At 59.9% G+C, this 19,469-nt stretch overlaps 1 protein-coding gene across 1 annotated transcript in view; it reads left to right on the top strand.

The window, feature by feature from the left end:
* Window positions 1-16: 16 nt before the first annotated feature.
* ADGRB2 (adhesion G protein-coupled receptor B2) overlaps window positions 17-19,469 on the top strand; it is a 34,741-nt gene continuing 15,288 nt past the window's right edge. The window contains exons 1-4 of the mRNA XM_012722764.1: window positions 17-60; window positions 6,827-7,634; window positions 18,182-18,265; window positions 18,508-18,672. Coding sequence (XP_012578218.1) covers window positions 6,842-7,634; window positions 18,182-18,265; window positions 18,508-18,672 — 1,042 coding nt within the window. The 5' untranslated portion in view covers window positions 17-60; window positions 6,827-6,841. The remainder of the gene's footprint in view (window positions 61-6,826; window positions 7,635-18,181; window positions 18,266-18,507; window positions 18,673-19,469) is intronic.

The raw sequence follows: 19,469 nt of genomic DNA, 5'->3' as shown, positions 1-19,469 counted from the left end.
TGCGCCCCGTGGCCACCTCCGCCAGCGTCGGCCCCCGCTCCTGCTGCTGACGGCGCCCAGGTGAGTGCCCGGCCGCAGACCCCGATCGCCCCGCACCGAGCCCTCCCGGCGCGGTCCCGAGTTTCCGCACTGGCTCGGACTCCAGGCGCTCCCCTAGCCCGATTCTGCTGAATTCTCCCCCGCCCGAACTGAGTTCGTTCAGCACCCACCCACTCCCACCTCTTCGGGAACTTCCAAGCCCAGGGCCGAGGTCTCTGGCGAATGGCTTTCTGCCCCCTCCCCCTTCGCCCATCCTCGCTAAAGCCCCCTCCCCCTTTCACCTCCCTCCCACCCTGACCCGGACCTTAGCCCCCTCTCTGTCTTAAGTCGCTTCTCATCTCACCCACCAGGATCAGCCTGAATTCGGGCATTGCGCCCCCCCACCTTGATTAGAGCCCCTTTCTCCAACCTGAAGCTCGATAGTGTCCCCCCCATTTAATCCCTTCTTGTCTAGATGCCCGGACCCTGCTCCTCCCCTCCACTTCATCTCTGCCGGGAGTCCTTCCTGTCTCCATCCATGTCCACCCACAGTTACAGCCCTTCCTCGCGCCTGTATCTCATCCATGTTTTTTCCCTTATTTCTGTCCCGATTGCCTCCTCCCCCATATCTGCCCGGAGTCCCGCTATCCTTGCCAATCTCTGCTGCAAGTCCCCTCCCCCTCAACCTGGACTTGGGGCCATGTCCTCTCCCCCAATCCCATGTCCGCTCCGAGCCCCCTTCTCTGTAGCCGGGATCTCGACCGGCTCCGCATGTCTGGCTCCCGTGTCCATCTTTGGCCAGAGTCTATCTGTCCATCCCCCACCCCTTACCTCCCACCCCCCAGGCACAGAGCCGGGCACCGAATGCACCCTCCCGCAGCCCCGCGGGCCGCCTAGCTGAGGGCGGTTGGGTTATAGGCTGTGAAGTTGGCGGCCACTCCCGCAGTCGCCTGGGTCCGAGGGAAGTCCTCCGCGCGGCAGCCGATGCAGAGCGGGTGACGAGTCTGGTGCCCGCGGGGGGAGGGGCTCCCGGGCGGAGAGATACTGCCCGCCTGCCCGCCTCGCCAGCTGCCGGCCGGGCCCCTGGACGTCCTCTGGCGCCCCCTGCCCGCCGCCCGGGACCCGCCGCCCCTTTTCCTTCCGCGGGCAACCCCAGGTTCCGCAGCCTCAGTAGCCGCGGTAGCTGCGGGACTGGCATTGGGAAGTCCCAGGGGAGAGAAGCTGGGTGTCCCTCCAGCTAGGCTTGCCGGCAGCCCTGGTTGTCAGGCCATATGCTCTGGGGATGGGATGGAGTGGGTGGGTTGAAGGACCCATCCCAACAGCAATCCAAGAGCCGGTTCAGCCATCAACGCAGACCAGCAGGACTGGCCCCTGTATTTGAGATGGTTTCATTGGGCTTGTTTGGGCTTGAGCAAGTGACCCCACTGAGCCTCTGTCTGTTCCTTCCGTGGCAGTCTACATAGGTGGTGCTGGTGTGTGTGTGTGTGTGTTTGTGGTGCAAAGTGGGCTTTAGCAAGCTTGGACATGGTATAGGCATTCTTGGAGTCCACCTGGCCCTGGGAAGTGTTCCCCTGCTGCCCCCGAGTCAAGGGCAACGTGGACTCTGTGCAGGGTATGCCAGGTGGTGGTGGGGGTGTCACTGGACAAAGATTGACAGAGACTCACCCCCTTTTCTTCCCGGTCTGGTCTCCTTCTCCCCCCACTCCCTTCTCCCATTACTTTCAGAAAGGTATAGGTCTTGGCAGGAGGAGTGGCTGTGTGTCCTCGCCATTTCTTTAACCTAAAGTGAGGTCCAGGTGGTCTCTGCCCTCTTCCCTCCCTCCCCTGGTCACGGAGCTGAGTTAATAGTTGGGAACTTAGCTCTTGGTCAGATGATTTCCTTCAAACGTTGTGTGACTTGGGCAAGCTACATGGCCTTTCTGAGCCTTGGTTGGCCCTCTATAAGATGGGTCAGTGACCACTGCCTCACTAGTTGCTGGGGAATGAAATCAGGTTGTAGTGTCTGACATGTAGTAATTCTCAGCAGTGATAGGTGTGCTGGGCTGTTTCTCTTGGAGGCCAAGGTCAGGCTCCTCTCCATTCCTAATTTCAGAAGAGGCATTCAAAACAGGTTCTAGTGCCCTCTCTCCAACCCCCAGGGTCATAAGGCCAGAAAATACCTGGGTCTAAATACACGGTGCCACCCACCCTTCCACACCCCACTGCGCTTATCTGGGATCGGCCCTGGCCAGTGGGGCATCAGTGAAAGTCAGGCCAAAGTCTCCTTAGTCCTAGTTTGAGTCTGGCGTCCTGGGAGGTGAGGTGGGGTGAGTTCAGAGAAGAACCCCTAATTGAGGTTCCCAAAGGGAGACTAGCTGTGGGGGCTGGGGGTTCCAGCAGGGGAGATCTGTCAGAGGAGCACATGGAGCAGAGGAACCTGTGCCTCCCCCAGGAGGCCAGAAGCCATCAGGAACTTTCCTGGACAGTTAGTCCTCCAGGTCAGAGTTGGGGTGATCTGACCCGAGACCCCCAAGACTTTGAAGAAACCTGACTTTGCCATGAGTGACTTGGTGTAGAGAGGGTAATGAGGGGAGGGGGTCTCGAGTCCGTGACGTTCTGCTTGGCAGTGTCCTCGGGCAGTGTAACTGGGCCTGGGTCCCACCGGGGAGTGGCCGCCTCCAGCGTCCCGCCTGCCAGGGCAGCCCTGACATTGGGGAACAAAAGCTTTCGGTTCCTGTAGCAACCGCGGCTCCAGCTGCTGCAAAGTTCCGGGGAGGTGGGCGGAGGGCGGCTGAGTCACCGCCCCCTCCCCCGCCGCCCGCGCGGCACCGCCCCCTGGGGCTGGGGGCCGCCCTGCGACCCCTCTTTGGGACGTTTGGGTGACTCTCGGAGACTTCCCCCTCCGACCGAGGACCCTGCAGAACCAGTCTGCCAGTCGAGCGGGAGGGGCCGCGCGGGGTGGTCGCCACCCCCGTCCCGCCCACCAGCCCCTGAGGCTGGATCGGGAGGGTGCGCCCCTCTGGGTACCCGAGCTGGCGGAGAGGGGTATGGATGACCCCGCCCCCGGCCTGGGGATGCGTAGGGGGGCGGGAGGCTCCGAGTGGGGGTCCCCGCCCCCGCGGCGGCCTAGGCTCGGCCCTAGGCTCGGCCCGACAGTGAGCACCCGGGAGGTGGAGGGTGAGTGACGGGCAGGCGAATTGGAGCCGCCAGGTGGATAACGCGACGGATGTGCGCACCGGCGCGCCCCTCCCCCACCCTCTCCCCTCCCCCGCCCGCGCCGTGGCCGGGGCGCTCGGGCCTGACGCCCCTGCTGCCAGCCTCGCGGCAGACCGGGCTCGGGATCCGCAAGACCAGGCCCTTGCCCTGCGATGGCGCGCTCTGATGCTTTGCGCCCCCAGTCTCATCTGGCCCTGCCAGCCGCTGCGAGCTCCAGATTGCTTCGCTGATACAGAAGGGTAGCCAGAGACTGGGCAGGCCGGCGGGTCTGGGGAGGGGGAGCTGAGCGTGCTGGGGTAGACAGGGGATTCTCAGATTTGCTCGCGGAGGACTGGGGATTGGGCCTGGAGTGAGGAGAGCCCCAACCTGAGACTGAGATTACTCCAACAGCCCCGCACCAACCTCCTCTCAAGCCGGAGAGGCTCCGGGGGTTACCCGGGAGGACAGTGACTATCCCCTCCATGAGTTTCCTGACCCAGGAAGTTCTTCTGAGAGCTACCTCCAGATAGCTCTTCTCCAGCGCTGGTGCATGATCTTGCTGGGCTTGGAGGTGACGGAGCTACTCTAGAGGTTCAGCTCAGTCTTCCTAGAAGTAGCCCCTACCCCTCAGCAGAATGGGGGGGGGGGCTGTGAGGTTCTGGTAGAGGGTGTGGGGAGGGGAGCGCAGGTGTGAGTCCTCTCACTGCCTGAGAGTTGGAGGGCTCACCAGGCTGCAGGAGAAGCTGCGTGCCAACCTGATCAAACCAAGGGCCATGTTTCCATTTCACAGAGGGAGACTGAGGCTCTGGGGGGCTAATCATGGCCAGTAACCACCCAGACGACCTGTGAGGCAAGGATCCTTCCTGGTGCCCTCGCAGGGGAGGTGTTCTCTGGTCCAGCTTAGACTTGGAGGATTGTGGGTGGAAGTGATATAAAAAGGAGTCCCTAGAAGGGCTATGTGACAGTAGGCACCATGAGGGTCATATGCACCCAGGGCGAAGTTCCAGAATTAGTATGAAGGGGGTGTCTGAAAGAGACTGCGTGGAGGAGGGGATGAGGGTGGGGTTCAAAGGTGGCTCTGAAGGGTGTGGACTTAGTGGTTTGTAATAGGTTAGGGCTATGGAGCAGGAACAGCAGAGGCCCAGGAGGTGCTGGGGTCTGAGTCCCCAGCTTCAAGGAACAGCAGGTCAAGTCCTGCATGATGCTAGCTGGCGTGCGCTGGGCCTCCAGGAGCCGCACGCCTGTGTATCTGTTCACGTGCAGAACCTCTCGTGTGTCTGCATATGTGCTTTGTGTGCATGTCTGCAGGGCACCGGATATTGAAAACCACGTGTACTGGTGTGTGTGTGTGTGTGTGTGTGTGTGTGTGGAGATTCCCCTGCCTGCTCTAAGTGGGGGAGGCGAGGCCAGTCATAATGAGCCCCCACCTCCCCTCCACTGAGCTGTAGCCATGGCCTGAATTTTGCAGACTGCTTAAAAATAATTGGGGGCAGCAGGGGGATTGGATGTCACTCTTCATCAGCTGCTGGCTTCGCTGGTGCCGCAGCAGACTGGGTAGCTGAACAGTTTGGGACAAGCATGGAATGGGGTGGGGAGGCCAGGGATCTGGAAGGGGGCATGGCTTCTACTGGAAAACTCAGGGCTGTCTTTGGAGAAGGGTGGGGTGGTTCTTCCCCAGTAGAGGGGTCCTTTTAAACTTGTCTCCCCCCAACACCCTGTTACTCCCTGAGACTTGGGAGAGGCTAGTACTTTGTGGTTGTGGGTTGGGTCTGACTCAGTTGCAGCCTTTGGGCTCTGGGTCCGTGTGGGTGCCCCACCGGGACTGGAGTTCTGGGGTTCCAATGCCTAGCTCTGCCCTTGACCACTCTTTAAACTTTTGAACAGCCAACAGGAAATCTGTCTCTGGGGAGCAGCTGTGTCTTGGGCAAAAATCTCACACCTGTGCATTATCCTGTGCCTGAGATTCAGTTCTCAGAGCGAAATGCTTGTCCTTGGTCTGAAGCCTGAGTCGCAGGGAAGGGAAGGTGCAAGAGGCTATTGGGTGAGCGAGAAGCCAAGGCCAGGGCCTCGGGTCCTGGACTCCAGTCCCAGCTTGGCTCCTTCCACTTGTGAGATCTTGAGCAGATTGCCTCTCCTCTTGGAGCCTCATCTTTTCTCCTCTAATGTAGAACAACCAGGCTCTAGGGGCCCATCCAGCGCTGTGAGCTATGCCGTGGGTCTGGAGGAGGGAGACTGTGGATTGCTTCGGGGGCAGGGGGGCTGAGCCAGCCCAGACACCGTCGCCAGTGGGTGGGAGGGCCCGGGTGGGAGGGCCCCTGCAACAAGCGCCCACCCAGCCCTGGGCCTCCCGGCCGACCACTCATGTGCCTGTCAGTGTGGGTCCCAGGCGGGCCCCTGACCTGGAGTGCGTTCACACCTGTTGGGCGCTCAGCTTAGTGCAGCGCTTTGGGGGAAGCTGGTAAGTCATCAATGAGCTCCCGCCTCTCTACTAAGGAGCTTGAAGACTCGCAAGATGGGTGAGCTAGCCCAGGGAGGTGGCACGGGACCTAGGTCATGAGAAGATAAAGGGGTTTTCAGGCAGGAGCCACAGGAGAGAAGAGCTGAGAGATGGCTTGGTTGCCTCACTGCAGGGGACAGGTCCTGAGCCAGAGTAAACCTGTGGTGGGAAGGAAGAGCAGTATGAGGGAAATTACTGGACCCATTTTGCAGGTGGCTCCTCCCCTCGCCCCTGCTTCCACCAGTAAGTCCACTCAGTGACTCGTGGCAGTCACCCCGTGACATGGCTAGGCTGGTGCGTAGTCCCTGGCACGCTGGGGGTAGCTCCTCCCCTTTCTCTCCCACTCAGTAAAGCAAGTGAGTGAGAATGACATTGTTCTGGGAATAACCTTGAATTGCTCTGATTTATAAAAAAGCAAATCGTTGTCAAACATCGCTACTTCACAATTACTGCTGGGTTACGCGTGACACGCCTCCGCTGATCACGACACCTGTGACTGAGAACAACAGCCCTGAGGCACCCACGTCGTGTGGGGGGGCGGGGCCCGGTCTGTACATCTGGCTGAGGGGCTGTGCTGCGGGACCCCTTGAGGAACCACAGGATACTAGCAAAAACAAGTGTCTCTTAAGGACTTCCAGGATCCCAGGCACCCTCCTGAGCGCCGCCCTCACTCATCTCATCTAGGTGTGAGATAGGGATGCTCGTTGGTCTGTTTTCTTAAAAAAAAAATTTATGTATGTATGCATACAGAACTGGGGTACAGGCCAGAGGTGCAGGGGTGGTGAGAAGATCCACCAGCGACAGAGTGGGGACCAGAACAGGCCGACAGACGAAGTCCACTGCTGAGGGGAGCAGTGGGTGGGTCAGGAGAGGTCTGCCGTGCCATGTGGGTCACATGGGTGGGGGTTGAACTCGTGCTGAAGCAGCCACGGCTCGGCTTAGCTTCGAGTGCAGGCTCCAACCCGCTGCGCCACCGGGCACTTCGCTCGTTGGTCCACTTAAGGGGAAGGCAGCGGAGGCTTGAGTCCCTTGCCCAGGCCGCGCATGTGGTCCTGGGTGCCCGCCCTGCAGTTAACTGTGGCAGATTCAAGCCGGCGCTGGCTGTGCAGGCCCACTGACCACTGTCTCTCTCCACAGGGCAAGGGACATAGGATGACCCCAGCCTGTCCCCTCTTACTATCTGTGATTCTGTCCCTGCGCCTGGCCACCGCCTTCGACCCTGCCCCCAGCGCCTGCTCCGCCCTGGCCTCGGGCGTGCTCTACGGGGCCTTCTCACTGCAGGACCTCTTCCCTACCATCGCCTCGGGCTGCTCCTGGACTCTGGAGAACCCTGACCCCACCAAGTACTCCCTCTACCTGCGCTTCAACCGCCAGGAGCAGGTGTGCGCCCACTTTGCCCCCCGCCTGCTGCCCCTGGACCACTACCTGGTCAACTTCACCTGCCTGCGGCCTAGCCCCGAGGAAGCCGTGGCCCAGGCAGAGTCAGAGGTGGGGCGGCCAGAGGAGGAGGAGGCAGTGGGCTTGGAGCTGTGTGGGGGCTCAGGCCCCTTCACCTTCCTGCACTTCGACAAGAACTTCGTGCAGCTGTGCCTGTCGGCTGAGCCCTCGGAGGCCCCACGCCTGCTGGCGCCCGCCGCCCTGGCCTTCCGCTTTGTGGAGGTCCTGCTCATCAACAACAACAACTCCAGCCAGTTCACCTGTGGCGTGCTCTGCCGGTGGAGTGAAGAGTGTGGCCGTGCTGCTGGCAGGGCCTGTGGCTTTGCCCAGCCAGGCTGCAGCTGCCCTGGCGAGGCCGGGGCCGGCCCGGCCACCACCACGTCTCCAGGTCTTCCTGCTGCCCACACCCTGTCCAATGCCCTGGTGCCCGGGGGCCCAGCCCCACCTGCTGAAGCTGACTTGCACTCAGGGAGCAGCAATGATCTATTCACAACTGAGATGAGATATGGTGAGTCTGAGCAGGGTCCAGTGGGGCGGGTGTGTCCAGGGGGTTGATGACGTCTCTTGGTGCCCTTGTTGGCCGATCCTGGGGCCGTTCACATAGTTGTTCATTGGTATCTTCTCTGTTCAGCCTTGTTCAGATGTGGGGTCACCAGAATGGATTGGGGTCAGACCTCACTCTTGAAGAGCTTGCAGTTAGGGTGGATGAATGGGGGCATAGATCAGACAATGCTGTATGATAAACCCAGGGAGAGGACCCCCTAGCTGGGTAGTCAAGGAAGGCTTCCTGGAGGAAGTGATATAGAGGAACAGAGCTCTGAAGGACAAGTGGAAATAAGCCAAGCTAAGGGAGCAGGGAGGGCCTTCTAGGCAGGGGGAGCAGTGTGTGCATAGGTCAGAAGCTGGGAGTGCCTGTGGCAGGTGCCGGCACTGCACGTTGACGAGTTGAGAGGTGCCAGGAGGCAGGGAACAGGGATGTGTTCCTGCCCCACGGGTCACTGAATTCTGGCAGTGGCCCCAGGGTCAGGGCAGAGGGAAGACTGTGTCTGGATGAAGAGGCTGGAGCTTCGAGGCTTCTGGGAGGGCTGGGCTGGCTCTGCTCCCGGCATCCCCCGTCACCCCCCTCTGGGACCACATCTTCTGGGACTGAGGCTGCCAGCTGCTAGAGCTTCTTGCTGACTGGGCAAAAGCTCCGTGAGCCCTTGAGTCCTGCCTGCTCCTGCTCCCCCCGCCCCAAGTCCTCCAGCTCCCTCAGCCACAGCCACCTTCTGCTGACCCTCCTTCCTGCAGCTTCAAGGCCCCAAACTCCTCTGCTGGATCCTGTGTGTGTGCTGAACGGCGCTGGGCCAGGGACTGGGCAGGGTCTGGCAGGGGATGGGATGAAAGCCACGGCCGGGGAGGGAGGCAGGCCTGGGGGCTGGTCCCAGCTCTAGTACTAACAGGGAGTTCCCTCCCTCCTCTGGGTTTGCCATGGTGAGGATGTCACATGTGGGCAGAGGCACTTCTGGATTTGACTGAGCAAATTTACAGAGGCGGGGTGCTGTGCCACCCCTTGCTGCTAGGGACTCTAGGCAGCGTACGACCTGCGTCGGAGGCCAGAGTCGTGGAGTTGGGCCCCGTCTTTACTTGTTATTTTTTTGGCATCAGTTTTTTCTTCATCTGTAAAATGGGGATATACCCTTGAATTCATTGCAAGCTGACTGCCATGACATACCCTCTCTTACTTCTCTGGGAAGGGGCTTCTTAGCTTCCTTCGTGAGACGCCCGGCATCATGCCCATCCATAGCAGGTGCCCTGTGGCCTTGCTCTGGCCTCTCCGCTAGCCAGTTGGCCTCTAATGGTGGTCGATGAAGCTGTCCGAGTGACAGCCAGACCGTGGGCAGGTTACAGGCCCTGGAGGCCAGTCTGGGATTTAGTGCCTGCAGGAAGAAATTGAATTTCGCGTCTTTGTCGAACATCGGCGGAGAGTGCCAGGCGTATATCAGGAGGTTTATGGTTCTTCCTGCCTGGCCAGCGCTGCCAGTCACTCTGTGGGGGCCTCCCTCATCATGCTCAGCAGAGGGCAGGTTCTTTTGTCTGGCTTCCCCTGCGGTTTATCAGCCCAGTGGTCTGCAGTGGGCAGAGCCATGGGCGGGCACCCTCTGGGCAGGTGGCCATGTGGAGCACAGAGCCAGGAGCAGCCAGCTGGGCTTGGTTGAAGCCGGAAACAGGAATTGGTTGGTAGCCGTGGTGTGTTTGGGGGTCAGAAAGGGCCAGTAATGGGAAGGGCACCATCGTCCCCATGGCCAGAGGTGTCTGCCAGGGCCTCTGGGCTGAGTGGGTAGAGAATGGCTGCTGTTTATCCCTGGGCATGAGACCTTGGGCTCCTTCCTGCTCCAAGTCTAACTTCTGCTTTGCCCCTTGTCCTGCTTGGCATGTATCCAGGCTGCTCCACTGGGGATGCCTGCAGGGAGGGCCTGTGGGAGTTGCATGGGTGACGTGACACTGGTTATCATATGTAGATTTGCATGGCACACTGGTGCCCAGAGCTGGGCTGGCACAGCCTCCTCTTCTCCTTTGGCAGGCAAGAGACTCTTCTTCTCTGCCACCTCCTCCCTTCTGCCTAGTCTCCCTGGGACAGAAGACAGTGGGCTTAGTTTAGTCCATGTGCCAGGGGCATTCGAGGGCCGGTGGCATGGTCACAGGGCCTATGCCTGGGGGCAGCATCTCCTTTGCTAAGCCCTTGGCCGTATCTCCCTGCCTCCCTTCACCTTCTCTCCATTGGGCCAACTGGACACATGTACCAGCTGCAGGAGAACCAGCTGGCGCATGGAGCTGCCAGATTGGGAACAAGATTGGCGGGGATGGTGGTGAATGGAAGGATGAGGCCTTTGGCCCAGCCCCTCTTCCAGGCGCGGGAGTAAGGGAGCTTGCTCATCTTCCGTGGGACACCCCAAGTGTCCCAAGTCCATGGCCTGGTGGGGCAGGACTGGTGGTGCCAGTGGAGGGGCAAGGCCCAGCGCTGGTGGGCAGTGACAGTACAGAGTGCCTGGGCTCGCCGCAGAACCCAGTGCGCTTGACAAGAGGGTACAGGCGCCTGTTAATTTCACGCAAACTGCCTTTGATAGATCTCTTGTTATTTTTGGTGAGTTGAGCCATAAATTTGTGCCATCTTGCTGCCGCAATCTGTTAAGTGGGGGGAGAGGAAGAGAAGGAAGGAAGGCGCTCGGCGGAGGGCCTGCTCGGAGGCTGACGGAGGCTGGGAGGAAGGCGGGTCGTGGAGGCTGTGCCGTGTAGAGCTCAGGGGCCTGACCCTGAACCTGCCTGCCGACTCTCCAGACCCAGGGAGGCACTGGCCAGTGGGGTGACAGTCGAGGGGGAGCGGGGAGGAAGCCTTCCTCGCGTCCAGCCCCAGGGTCTGCTCCCCACACTCCCTGATGTTGCCACCCTGTCATCCCCACTCCAGTCCTGAAGCCTGGCCTCCTTGCCAGCCAGCGGGGCTCCTGCGTGTCAGGCCTGGGAGGTGTAAAGAAGGTGGGTTCAAATCCACACGCTGCCACTGCTCCATGTTATTTGGACAGGGGGCTGCCCCCCTGGGGCCTCAGTACCCCTGGCTTTCTGAGCACCACTTCCCTGACCCAGCCCCGGTGGCTCGCCGTGGTGGCCTGAACACCTCAGCCTGGCATCCCAGCGTCCTGCAGACCCTGCTTTTCGGTCTGCCTTCTAATTCTTTCCTGCCCTTTGCACCCCTGAACCCCCAGTATCCTGGCCTTCCTGCCTCTGCTGTTGCCTTAATGGAAAGGACCTTTGCCCTTATTGATCCAGAATTTCCCATCCTTCCAGGCCGTAACTGGCCTCTCCAGGAAGTTGCCTTTGACTGTCCAGCCCTGTCCTAGACTGGCCTCCTGAGAGCTCAGTACTCTTCTCTTTGGGCCAGCCCGGCCTGGTGGAGGCCACGGGGCCCTACCTGCCTCACCAGGGAGGCAGGGCCTCCCCCAGGATGGGGTGGGGGGGCCTAGCTAGTGTGCTGTGTGTTTCCTGGAAGGTCCCTCCAGATCTTTGCTGTTTGGGCTCGGTGCTCATCACAGGACGGGGTGTGGGGCACAGGCAGACACTCCCAGGGACCAGATCTCCACCCTCCTGCCCGCGTCTTATTGTTTTTACCAGAGTGAAGTTTGTGCCACAACTTAGGCTGGCTCTGAGCAAGTGTGATGCCGGGAGAACTAGGTGCATCTCTGTCCTCCGGAGGCGCGTATGACTGCCAGTGCACGGCGGTGCAAAGCCACGGCTGCAGCTGTCCAGCCAAGGGTCAAGGCCTGACCCCACCCGTGACAAGCTGGGTGAACAAGGCAGGCTCCTTCAGCCCAGTGTCACCAGCATGAAATGGGTCGACTAGAACTATTCTGAGAGAATGGGGGATTTGGGTGAGGTGCTTAGCACAGTGACTGGCACCTGGTGAACCCCCAATTAGTGGTTGCAGGTTGTCATAGTTTCACGTAGACGTGTGCTGGATGTCAAAGGAGGAAGAGTGAAGGATCAAACCCCCAGTGGGTGGGACGGTGGTCTGAAGAAGGTGATGGTACAGTGGGTGTTGGGGGGTGACTAGGAATTCTCACTAGTCCAGGAAATTTTTCTTCACATTGAATCACTTTTAAAATTTGATAGATTGGGCCCTTTCTGGTGGTGCAACGGGTTAGGACTCAGCACTGCAAGCTAGCAGCACCGCTTCAGTGCGAGTTCGATCCCAGCCCCGGAGGTGAGCCACACGGCGCGGCAGACCTCTTCTGACCCGCCCGCTCCTGAGTACTTCATCAGTCTGCCTGTTCTGCTCCCCACTCTGTCTCTGGTGAAGCCTCTCACCACCCCTGCACCTCTGGCTTGTACCCCAGTTCTATATGCATAAATAAATCTTTAAAAAATAAATAAATAAAATTTGATAGATTGAAAAGAAATTTCATATCATAAATGGAAAAAGAGGATCATTGATTTGAAGTAGGAGCTGGCCAAACCAAGGAAACAACCACAGTGAAAACAAAGCGATGTTGTTAAATCCTTGCTCAACGCTCTTCCCTCCTCTAAATTTGTTAGAAAGAGAAATGAGCACGTGTGGGGCTGCATTAAAGTCTAGGATGGCACAGAGACTTCATCGTTCATGTGTTAGGAAGGGTTAAAAGTCAAGTGACTGTGTAATGTATCATCTAAACGGGGATGTTTGTTAAGTGATGAGGAGGGGAGAGGATTACTATGAACTGCATCGGGGCAGCGGCACAAATAGGGCTATCCCTGGCAGATGGGCGAACAGTCACCCTAAATTAAAGAGACCTGGAAAGGGACTGACGTCATCACGTCATGATACAGTGCTATTTAATGGCATGTTTGCGAGCCACCCGAGGCGTCAGCTGCCCCACGCTCTGGGAAACCCTGCAGGAGGAAGTGCTTTCGCGGTAGAGGAACAGCCTGTGCAAGGGCCTGGGGGTGTGAGCGCTGGGGTGTGGACGTAGGTTGGTGCTGCTGGACAGTGGCCCCAATGGCAGGGGGTGGGCCAAAGCTCTGACCACCCTTCCCAAACACTGGGCCCTTTCCCTGTTGGCCGAGGGCCCTTAGGCAGCTTGAAATTGGGTGTCATGTGGGAGTCAGGCGTGGTTGCTGCTCTGAGGGAGCTCCTGACCTCATGGGGAGGTGGCAGAGACCCAGCCAGTTCTGCAGGGAGATTGGGCACACAGACCTGTGGTTTGGAGGAAGTCACTGGAGGAGACTGGCATTTTGGCTGGGCCTCTGGGCTCAGAGGGACACTGGCTGTATTGGATGACAGGAGCAGGTTCTAAAGCCATCTCCCTCTCCCCCTGGCTCCCTGGGATTTGATACACTGTGGGGTACAGGAAGCACTGCAGGGGCTGGGGAACCAGGGAGGGACAAGGCAGAGCCACGTTTCTAGGGGATCCATTGGTGCCTCCCCAGAGCTCTGGGCCAGCCTGGGAAGGATGCGGGGAGCCTGAGAGGGAGGACGGCTTTGCAAATTGCAACGCTCTCTCCCCCCGAAAGTGATGATTATCGAGGTTATTTTTAACATGTTCATGACAAAGGAGGCTGAGGGGGCTGGACTGTGGGGTTTCGGGGGCAGGGTCTGAAGAGTATGGCCTGGCAGGTGTCTGCAGTCCTGCTCAAATGGCAGACAGCCTGTGCCCACCCTGCCTGCCAGTGCCAGGCGCCTGAGTAGTGGTGGCCTGGGATCCCTCAGGGAGAGCTGGCTGATGTTTGCTGAATGCCTGTCTTGTGTTTGGCTGCTCAGAACTAGGCTTTCTGTATGAGAGGGGCAAGGAGAAGGAGACCATTCCTCAGGACCCTCACAGCTGTGGCAGGAGTCAGCCTGCGGTCTGAGCCACAGAGGAGAGCACACAGCACAGCCAGGTCCTTTCACGTCCTGCCCAGGAGGGCTTCTAGGAGGAGGTTGTTTGACTTGCAGAAGATTTTGGGGAAATGGTGGTGGAGGAAGTACATTCCAAGGGATGGGAGCAGCTTAGCAGATTTGAGGAGGGAGGAAACCGTTTGCACATTCGAGGGATAACAAGAAGGGGGCGGCAGCTCCTTTTCATTGAGAGCTAATTGTACTCCAGGTGGTCCCTGTCACTTGTTTCTTTTAATTCTCACAATTATTTTTTGTGGAAGACTTTTAAGCTCAGAGAAGTGAGGTGATCTACTCAAGGGTATACAACTAAGCTGGCAGAATTGAACGTATATCTTCCTGGCTCTTAGTTCTTCCCAATGGAAATAGGTTGGTGTTGCTGGAGGGTTTTGGGGGGGAGGGTCGGGGGGCCAGGGCCAAGGCTCTGACTGCCTTTCCCAGACACGGGGGCCTAGTCCTCCCCAGTGGCCCACATGGCCTCTGAAGTATGCCTGGCTGCCTGGTGGAGAGGGGAGAGGGTTCCAGACAGTCAGCAGGCCCGGCTCCTACAGGCTCAGGTTTACACTGTGGCCATGGAAGGGCAGCCTCTGAGGGTTCCTCAGCAGGGGAGCTCATGAGGCTGGAGACCACAGAGGAAAGTCACCCTCACCTCTGGCAAGGGTGCAGATGGACAAAGGAGTAATTAGAAAGTGGTGAGAACACAGGGAAGAGGCGGGTATGAGGGACTTGGGTGGGGCGAGAGAGGGACCGGGGGCCCGTGGCCGTCAGGGAAGGCATCTTTGTGGAGGTAAATGCACATGCCTGGATGAGAGCCACCACCGTGTAATTCAGCAGAAAGGGGGTGGCCTTCACAGGAGCAGGCCTCTGCCTGGACAGCCGGCCGGCCAGACCACTGCGAGGTGGTGGAGGGTGAGCATCAGCACCCTACAGCTTGCGGGGCGGACGCAGGAGTTGTGGGGGACACTCTCACTCCTCCTTGGACCTGCCCTTGGATTCTTGCCTCAGCTTCCTCTCACACGCCCCCTGTTCTGCACCCTGAGCCTCCTGGGCCTACATGTGGCGTATACTGGACAAACACTTGTTTTAGTAAATGACACCTCTGGTCTTCTCTGTCTTCTTCCCCCTTTGGGGAGAACTGGCTTTCACGTGTGTGGGAAACAAGTTGCTGGTCTCTCCTGTGAAGGGGTGTGGGGGGGTAGAAGGGACAGCAGTCAGTATAGGCCTCTGCTGTGTGGCAGAGGTCCTTCCCTCTCTGGCCCAGCCCAGGAGGCTTGGAGAGGACTCATGACCTAGACCTGGGACATGTTCAGATTGTCAAGTAGGGAGGAGTCTAGAAACCAGACACCACTGCTGGCTATACTGTGGGACTGGCCAGCAGGTGGTTGGTGAATGGTTAGTAGAGAACATGGGGACTCCAGGAAGCAGTGTGGGTCCACTCTGGATGGCAGGTCAGGCTGGTCTCTCACTTGTCTTTGATGGACTTCCTGGATGCCAGGCTGGCGGTGGTGGTGTGGGGGCGGAGGCTGCATAGACATGAACGAGGTGGTTGAGACACTGAACAGGAGTTGGATGAGAGTGGCCTGGCCTGGGTCTGCAGCAGGTCAAAGGCCCTCTCCACTATGTTTATAATGAATGGTTGGGTGTGGCCCAGACCCAAGGCTGTTAGTCCTTGAGCTGGTGCCCAAGATTATATGCCACATTTCCAGTGAGGGGCGGGGGGGGGAGGGAAGCAAGGGATGGCATGTTTATCGGCGTTTACTGCTAACTCTCTAGGCTGAATTCTGTACTGGAGTGGATGGTCAGAAGGCTCCTCTACAGCCTCCCTTCTGCGGGCTCACGGTGGGAAGTTCAGGTGGTCAGAAGGGCGCTGGCCAACTCTGCCTGGGGGAGTGAAGATTTCATAGTGGGAGGTCATTTGAGGTGGGGTTTGAAGGTCAAATAGGAGTTTTCCTAGTGAAGACAGTGGAGAACAGGCAGAGGTTTGAGAGGTGATGATCCTATTTTAGTTTGCAAGCCCCGGCTAGGGGAGTTTGTAAGCCCCGGGTAGGGGAACTGTTCAGGAGCACAACCAGAAGTGAAGCCTGGGAGAGGGGAGACTGGAGACATTGACTTGGGAGCAGTCACTAAGGGGTCGATTCACCGGGGGCGTGGAGGGGTGCTGTTCAGGGGAAATAGGACAAGGCGCGGATGCCGGGTGTGGGAAGCAGCGGGAGGAATGACCACTCTAAGACTGTGGCAGAGCATGGAAGGAGGAGCCGGGAGAGTCAGGAAGCTGGAGGGAGGCAGCGAGGCCAAGGGGTCAGGCAGCCTGCAAAATGCCCGTTGGACTCAGCAGCAAGGAAGGCGTCGATGGCTATGTCAAGACAGCTGCAGCAGAAAGATGTGGTCAGAAGCCAGACTGCAGTGAATCTCCAGGCCAGATGACATTTGAGCCAGGACATGAGTGGCAGGTGAGAAAGTGCAGTGGCAGCTGTGGGCCACTCATTGCTGGTGAGGAGAAGCGGAAGCTAAGAGGCAGTGGAGGAAGGAGGGTCAGAGCAGCGCCTCCAGAATGGAGCCAGCTGAGGCCCCTGGCCAGGAGAGAATGCTGATGACATGCTGGTGACAGGGGGTGATGGACAGAGCCCCCCCAGAAGGCGGGAGGAGGAGGCAGGGCCGGCTGAGGGCAGGCCTGCGAGAGAGGGTCCACGGGAAAATTGGGAGATGGGGGTGGGGCTCCCCTTGTCTTCCTTGTTTTAGCTGCTGCTGTCTCTATGAACAAGCTTGTAGCAGGGAGAGAATGAGAGCAGGCACGATGGGCTGGGCTGGAGGAGAGGTCACGGCCAGGCAGCCTCGTGCGGGGTGAGGAGGCGCCGAGGAAGGCAGCTGAGAAGCCCTGGGTGCCCAGCGGATGTGATCCCTGACTCTGTCGTGGTGCCAGTTGGCACAGCTGTCCGTTTCTTCAGCAGCCTGGGGGTGGGCGTGGAGAAGGCGGCTTTGCACAAGGCTCCGGGGCTGGGGACCACTGAGCAGGTGTGGGAGGGCTGGGAGAGGGGATTCGGGAGCGGCGGGCGTGGCACCAGCACTTCGCATGGTCCCAATGGAGGCAGCACCCAGGGTGAGGCCAGGAAGCTTCGAAGGGAGGAGGCCCGGAGGCTAACGGAGGGCATGTGAGGGTGCAGAAGGGCCGCGGGATATGAAGGGAGAGGAATGGTGATAACAGACCATTTGCCACCTTCTGAGCTTCTGCCACGTGCCAAGCTTGGTACTGAGGGCTTCCCGGCCTCCTTTCAGGGAGCCACCCTGCCAGTCCTGCAGCTGGGGGCGGCGAGCTGGGGCTACCCTGAGTGTTATCCTACAGGAGTGAAGAAGGCAGAGAGAGGTCGTGAGGCAAAGACACTTGCCCAAGGTCACACAGCTAGCCCGTGTTCAGGGCTGCCCGACTCCAAAGCTCTCCTGGTGGTCCAGGCTTCAGGGAAGGTGAAATTTTGGGGATGATGTGATTTAGGTACTGGGGCTGGTGGCTGAAGTGGTAGAGGCGAGGACCCCAGAGCCGGTAAGATCAGAAGCTGGACTAAGCGGCGGTCCAGGGCCCCGCCTGCGGGCCTGCTCAGGGTGGCCATGCTGCCGGCCAGGCTAGATGCAGCTTTTGCTCAGGTGCAGAGCCTGGACTGGACAACAGGGTGCAGGAAGGGCCTGGCCCTCCCGGGTTCCTTCAGAGGGCCTGTTGGTTTGTGTGCTGACCCGGCTTTCAGAAATAGGAGAGGGCCTGGGGTCGGGAGAGGCCCAGTCTCCACAGGGGAGGCCTGTCTGCAGATGCTCTTCCAGGTCCTTCCCCGCTGCACTCAGGTTGCCCCCACCCCCATCCCGGGCCCCGCTGCCAGGCTGGGGAGAGGGCCTGGATGAGCTCATGTCTGAGCCAGAGGGGCAGACTCCGGGCAATGGCAGCACCCAGCCCCTGCTCCAGGGCAGTGAGTGCTTCCAAGGTCTAGAGCAGACACATACGTCAGGGTGACGGAGCCTGGTGAGGTGCCCCCTCCCGGCCGCGGGGGCAGAGGACAGGGCTGCTGGTTAGGCTCCCGGGTCTCAGGGGAGCAGCATCCGGACCTGTGCCTCCAGGTCACAGCTTCGTGCTGCCTGGGAAGTAGAAGCCAGGCGTGGAGCTGGCCGCCAGCGCCACATGGGTCGTGTCCCAGACACGTGGGGTGGCCACAGTGGCCGAGGAGTCAGCCCCGTGAGGGGAAAGAGGGGCTTCAGGCTCAGCAAGCTGTGTGGTCTTGGACAAGTCTCTCCCTCCTTGGTTCTTAGTGGCCGCCTCTCTCGGCAAAGGTGCCGGCTCCCGACTCCCCGGGGCAGGGGCAGCACTTGGCATGGAAGCCGTCCAGACTCTTCCACGGAAACAGCCTCTCCTCCAGTCTCCCCCAGCCTGGCTGAGGCAGGAAGGGGAAACGAGGGCTGCGAGGCCGTGGGCGAGTGCTGCGAGGCCGTGGGCGAGTGCTGCGTGGCCTCCCGACCCTCAGTTTCCTTATCTGTGAGCTGGTGGTGGCAGGGGCGGCGCGTGATGCTCGCTCAGCGCTGTGCCCGGTTGGCCCCAACCTTCAGGCCCGCGGGTAGGCGAGGCTGCCCTCCCCCGGCCACTCTAGTAGGACAGAGCTGGCCTTTGCTGAGCCCCTGCCACCACCTCCGTGTTCCAGGTGAGGAGCCGGAAGAGGAACCGAAGGTGAAAACCCAGTGGCCAAGGTCTGCAGATGAGCCTGGGCTATACATGGCGCAGACAGGTAACTCGGGCCCGCCTCCCCTGCTCTCGGCGGGGCCCGGCTGTGTGGCGTCTGGTGGCATGTGTGCTTGGCGTGTGCCCGTCTGTGTCTGCGTCCTAGAGCTCAGTTGCGTCTCTGCCATGTGAGGCCTGCGGGCAGGGCTGGGTTGCCTGCTGAAGAGCCTGTCGTTTGGGGTCAGGGTAGGAGGAGCCTGAGACCGATGCTTGGAGGTCCCCTGCCGCCGACGCTGTCCTTTCTCGTAGGCGACCCGGCGGCGGAGGAGTGGTCCCCGTGGAGCGTGTGTTCCCTGACGTGTGGGCAGGGTCTGCAGGTGCGGACCCGCTCCTGCGTGTCCTCCCCCTATGGGACCCTGTGCAGCGGGCCCCTGCGGGAGACCCGGCCCTGCAACAATTCGGCCACCTGCCCAGGTATGCCCGCCCACCCTGCCCCACCTGCCTGTAGGGCTGAGTCCGGCCTGGGCCAGATTAACCTCGGGCAGGTTAATCTTCCAAAGATGCTGGGGTGCGTCCTCCTTCCGTTCTGTGAACTTGCTGTCCCCTACGCCATGCCCTGCCCCGGCACTGGGGACACCCGTGACTCAGATCAGGACCCACCCCAGTTCCGTCCACATCGCTGCCCTGGAGCCTGGAGTCCTGAATCGAGGCTGCGGCTTTTATCCCCATGGCCCTCGTGTTCCCAGTCCTCCGGCCTCACCAGCTCACCTTGGACTCCCGCCTCCCACATTCACATGTACTCGCATCCTGTCCTCCCACCCCTCCCTTGGCTATTGAAATGGGGTGTGTCCTTTAAGATCTGAGGCCAAGGCCACTGACTCATTTGTTTACTTACTGTAAAGAAAGGGACCCTTCCCTGGCCCCCCGCTCCTCCCCTCGCTGCCCAGCCAACCCGCCCTAGCCCCTTCCTCAGTCAGCATGGAGTTCCGGAGAATGTGCATGTGCCTGCCTGGGACAGGCGGTCCACCACGGGGCGGCTTGAGCCAGTCCTGCTTCTTGTGTGCCCCGAGGGAGTGAAGTGGTGCCTAGGCCGTGCCCAGCTCCTGGCTGTGGATTTAGAGTAGCACCTGCCTGGGACGGGAGCTCGGTACGGGGTGAGGCAGGAGCTGCAGCGGGCTGGGCTGCGCTGTGTTCCGGTGTGAGCTCTCTGTGTCATGTCCATGTACAGGTTCATGTCTACTTGTGTGTCTAGGGGCTTGGGGTCGGGAGGG

Source organism: Condylura cristata, unplaced genomic scaffold (assembly GCF_000260355.1).
Source record: "Condylura cristata isolate star-nosed mole 26May11 unplaced genomic scaffold, ConCri1.0 scaffold00008, whole genome shotgun sequence".
Taxonomy (NCBI): domain Eukaryota; kingdom Metazoa; phylum Chordata; class Mammalia; order Eulipotyphla; family Talpidae; genus Condylura; species Condylura cristata.
The sequence above is the reverse complement of the archived record's forward strand: the minus strand, read 5'-3'. Positions and strand labels throughout refer to the sequence as shown.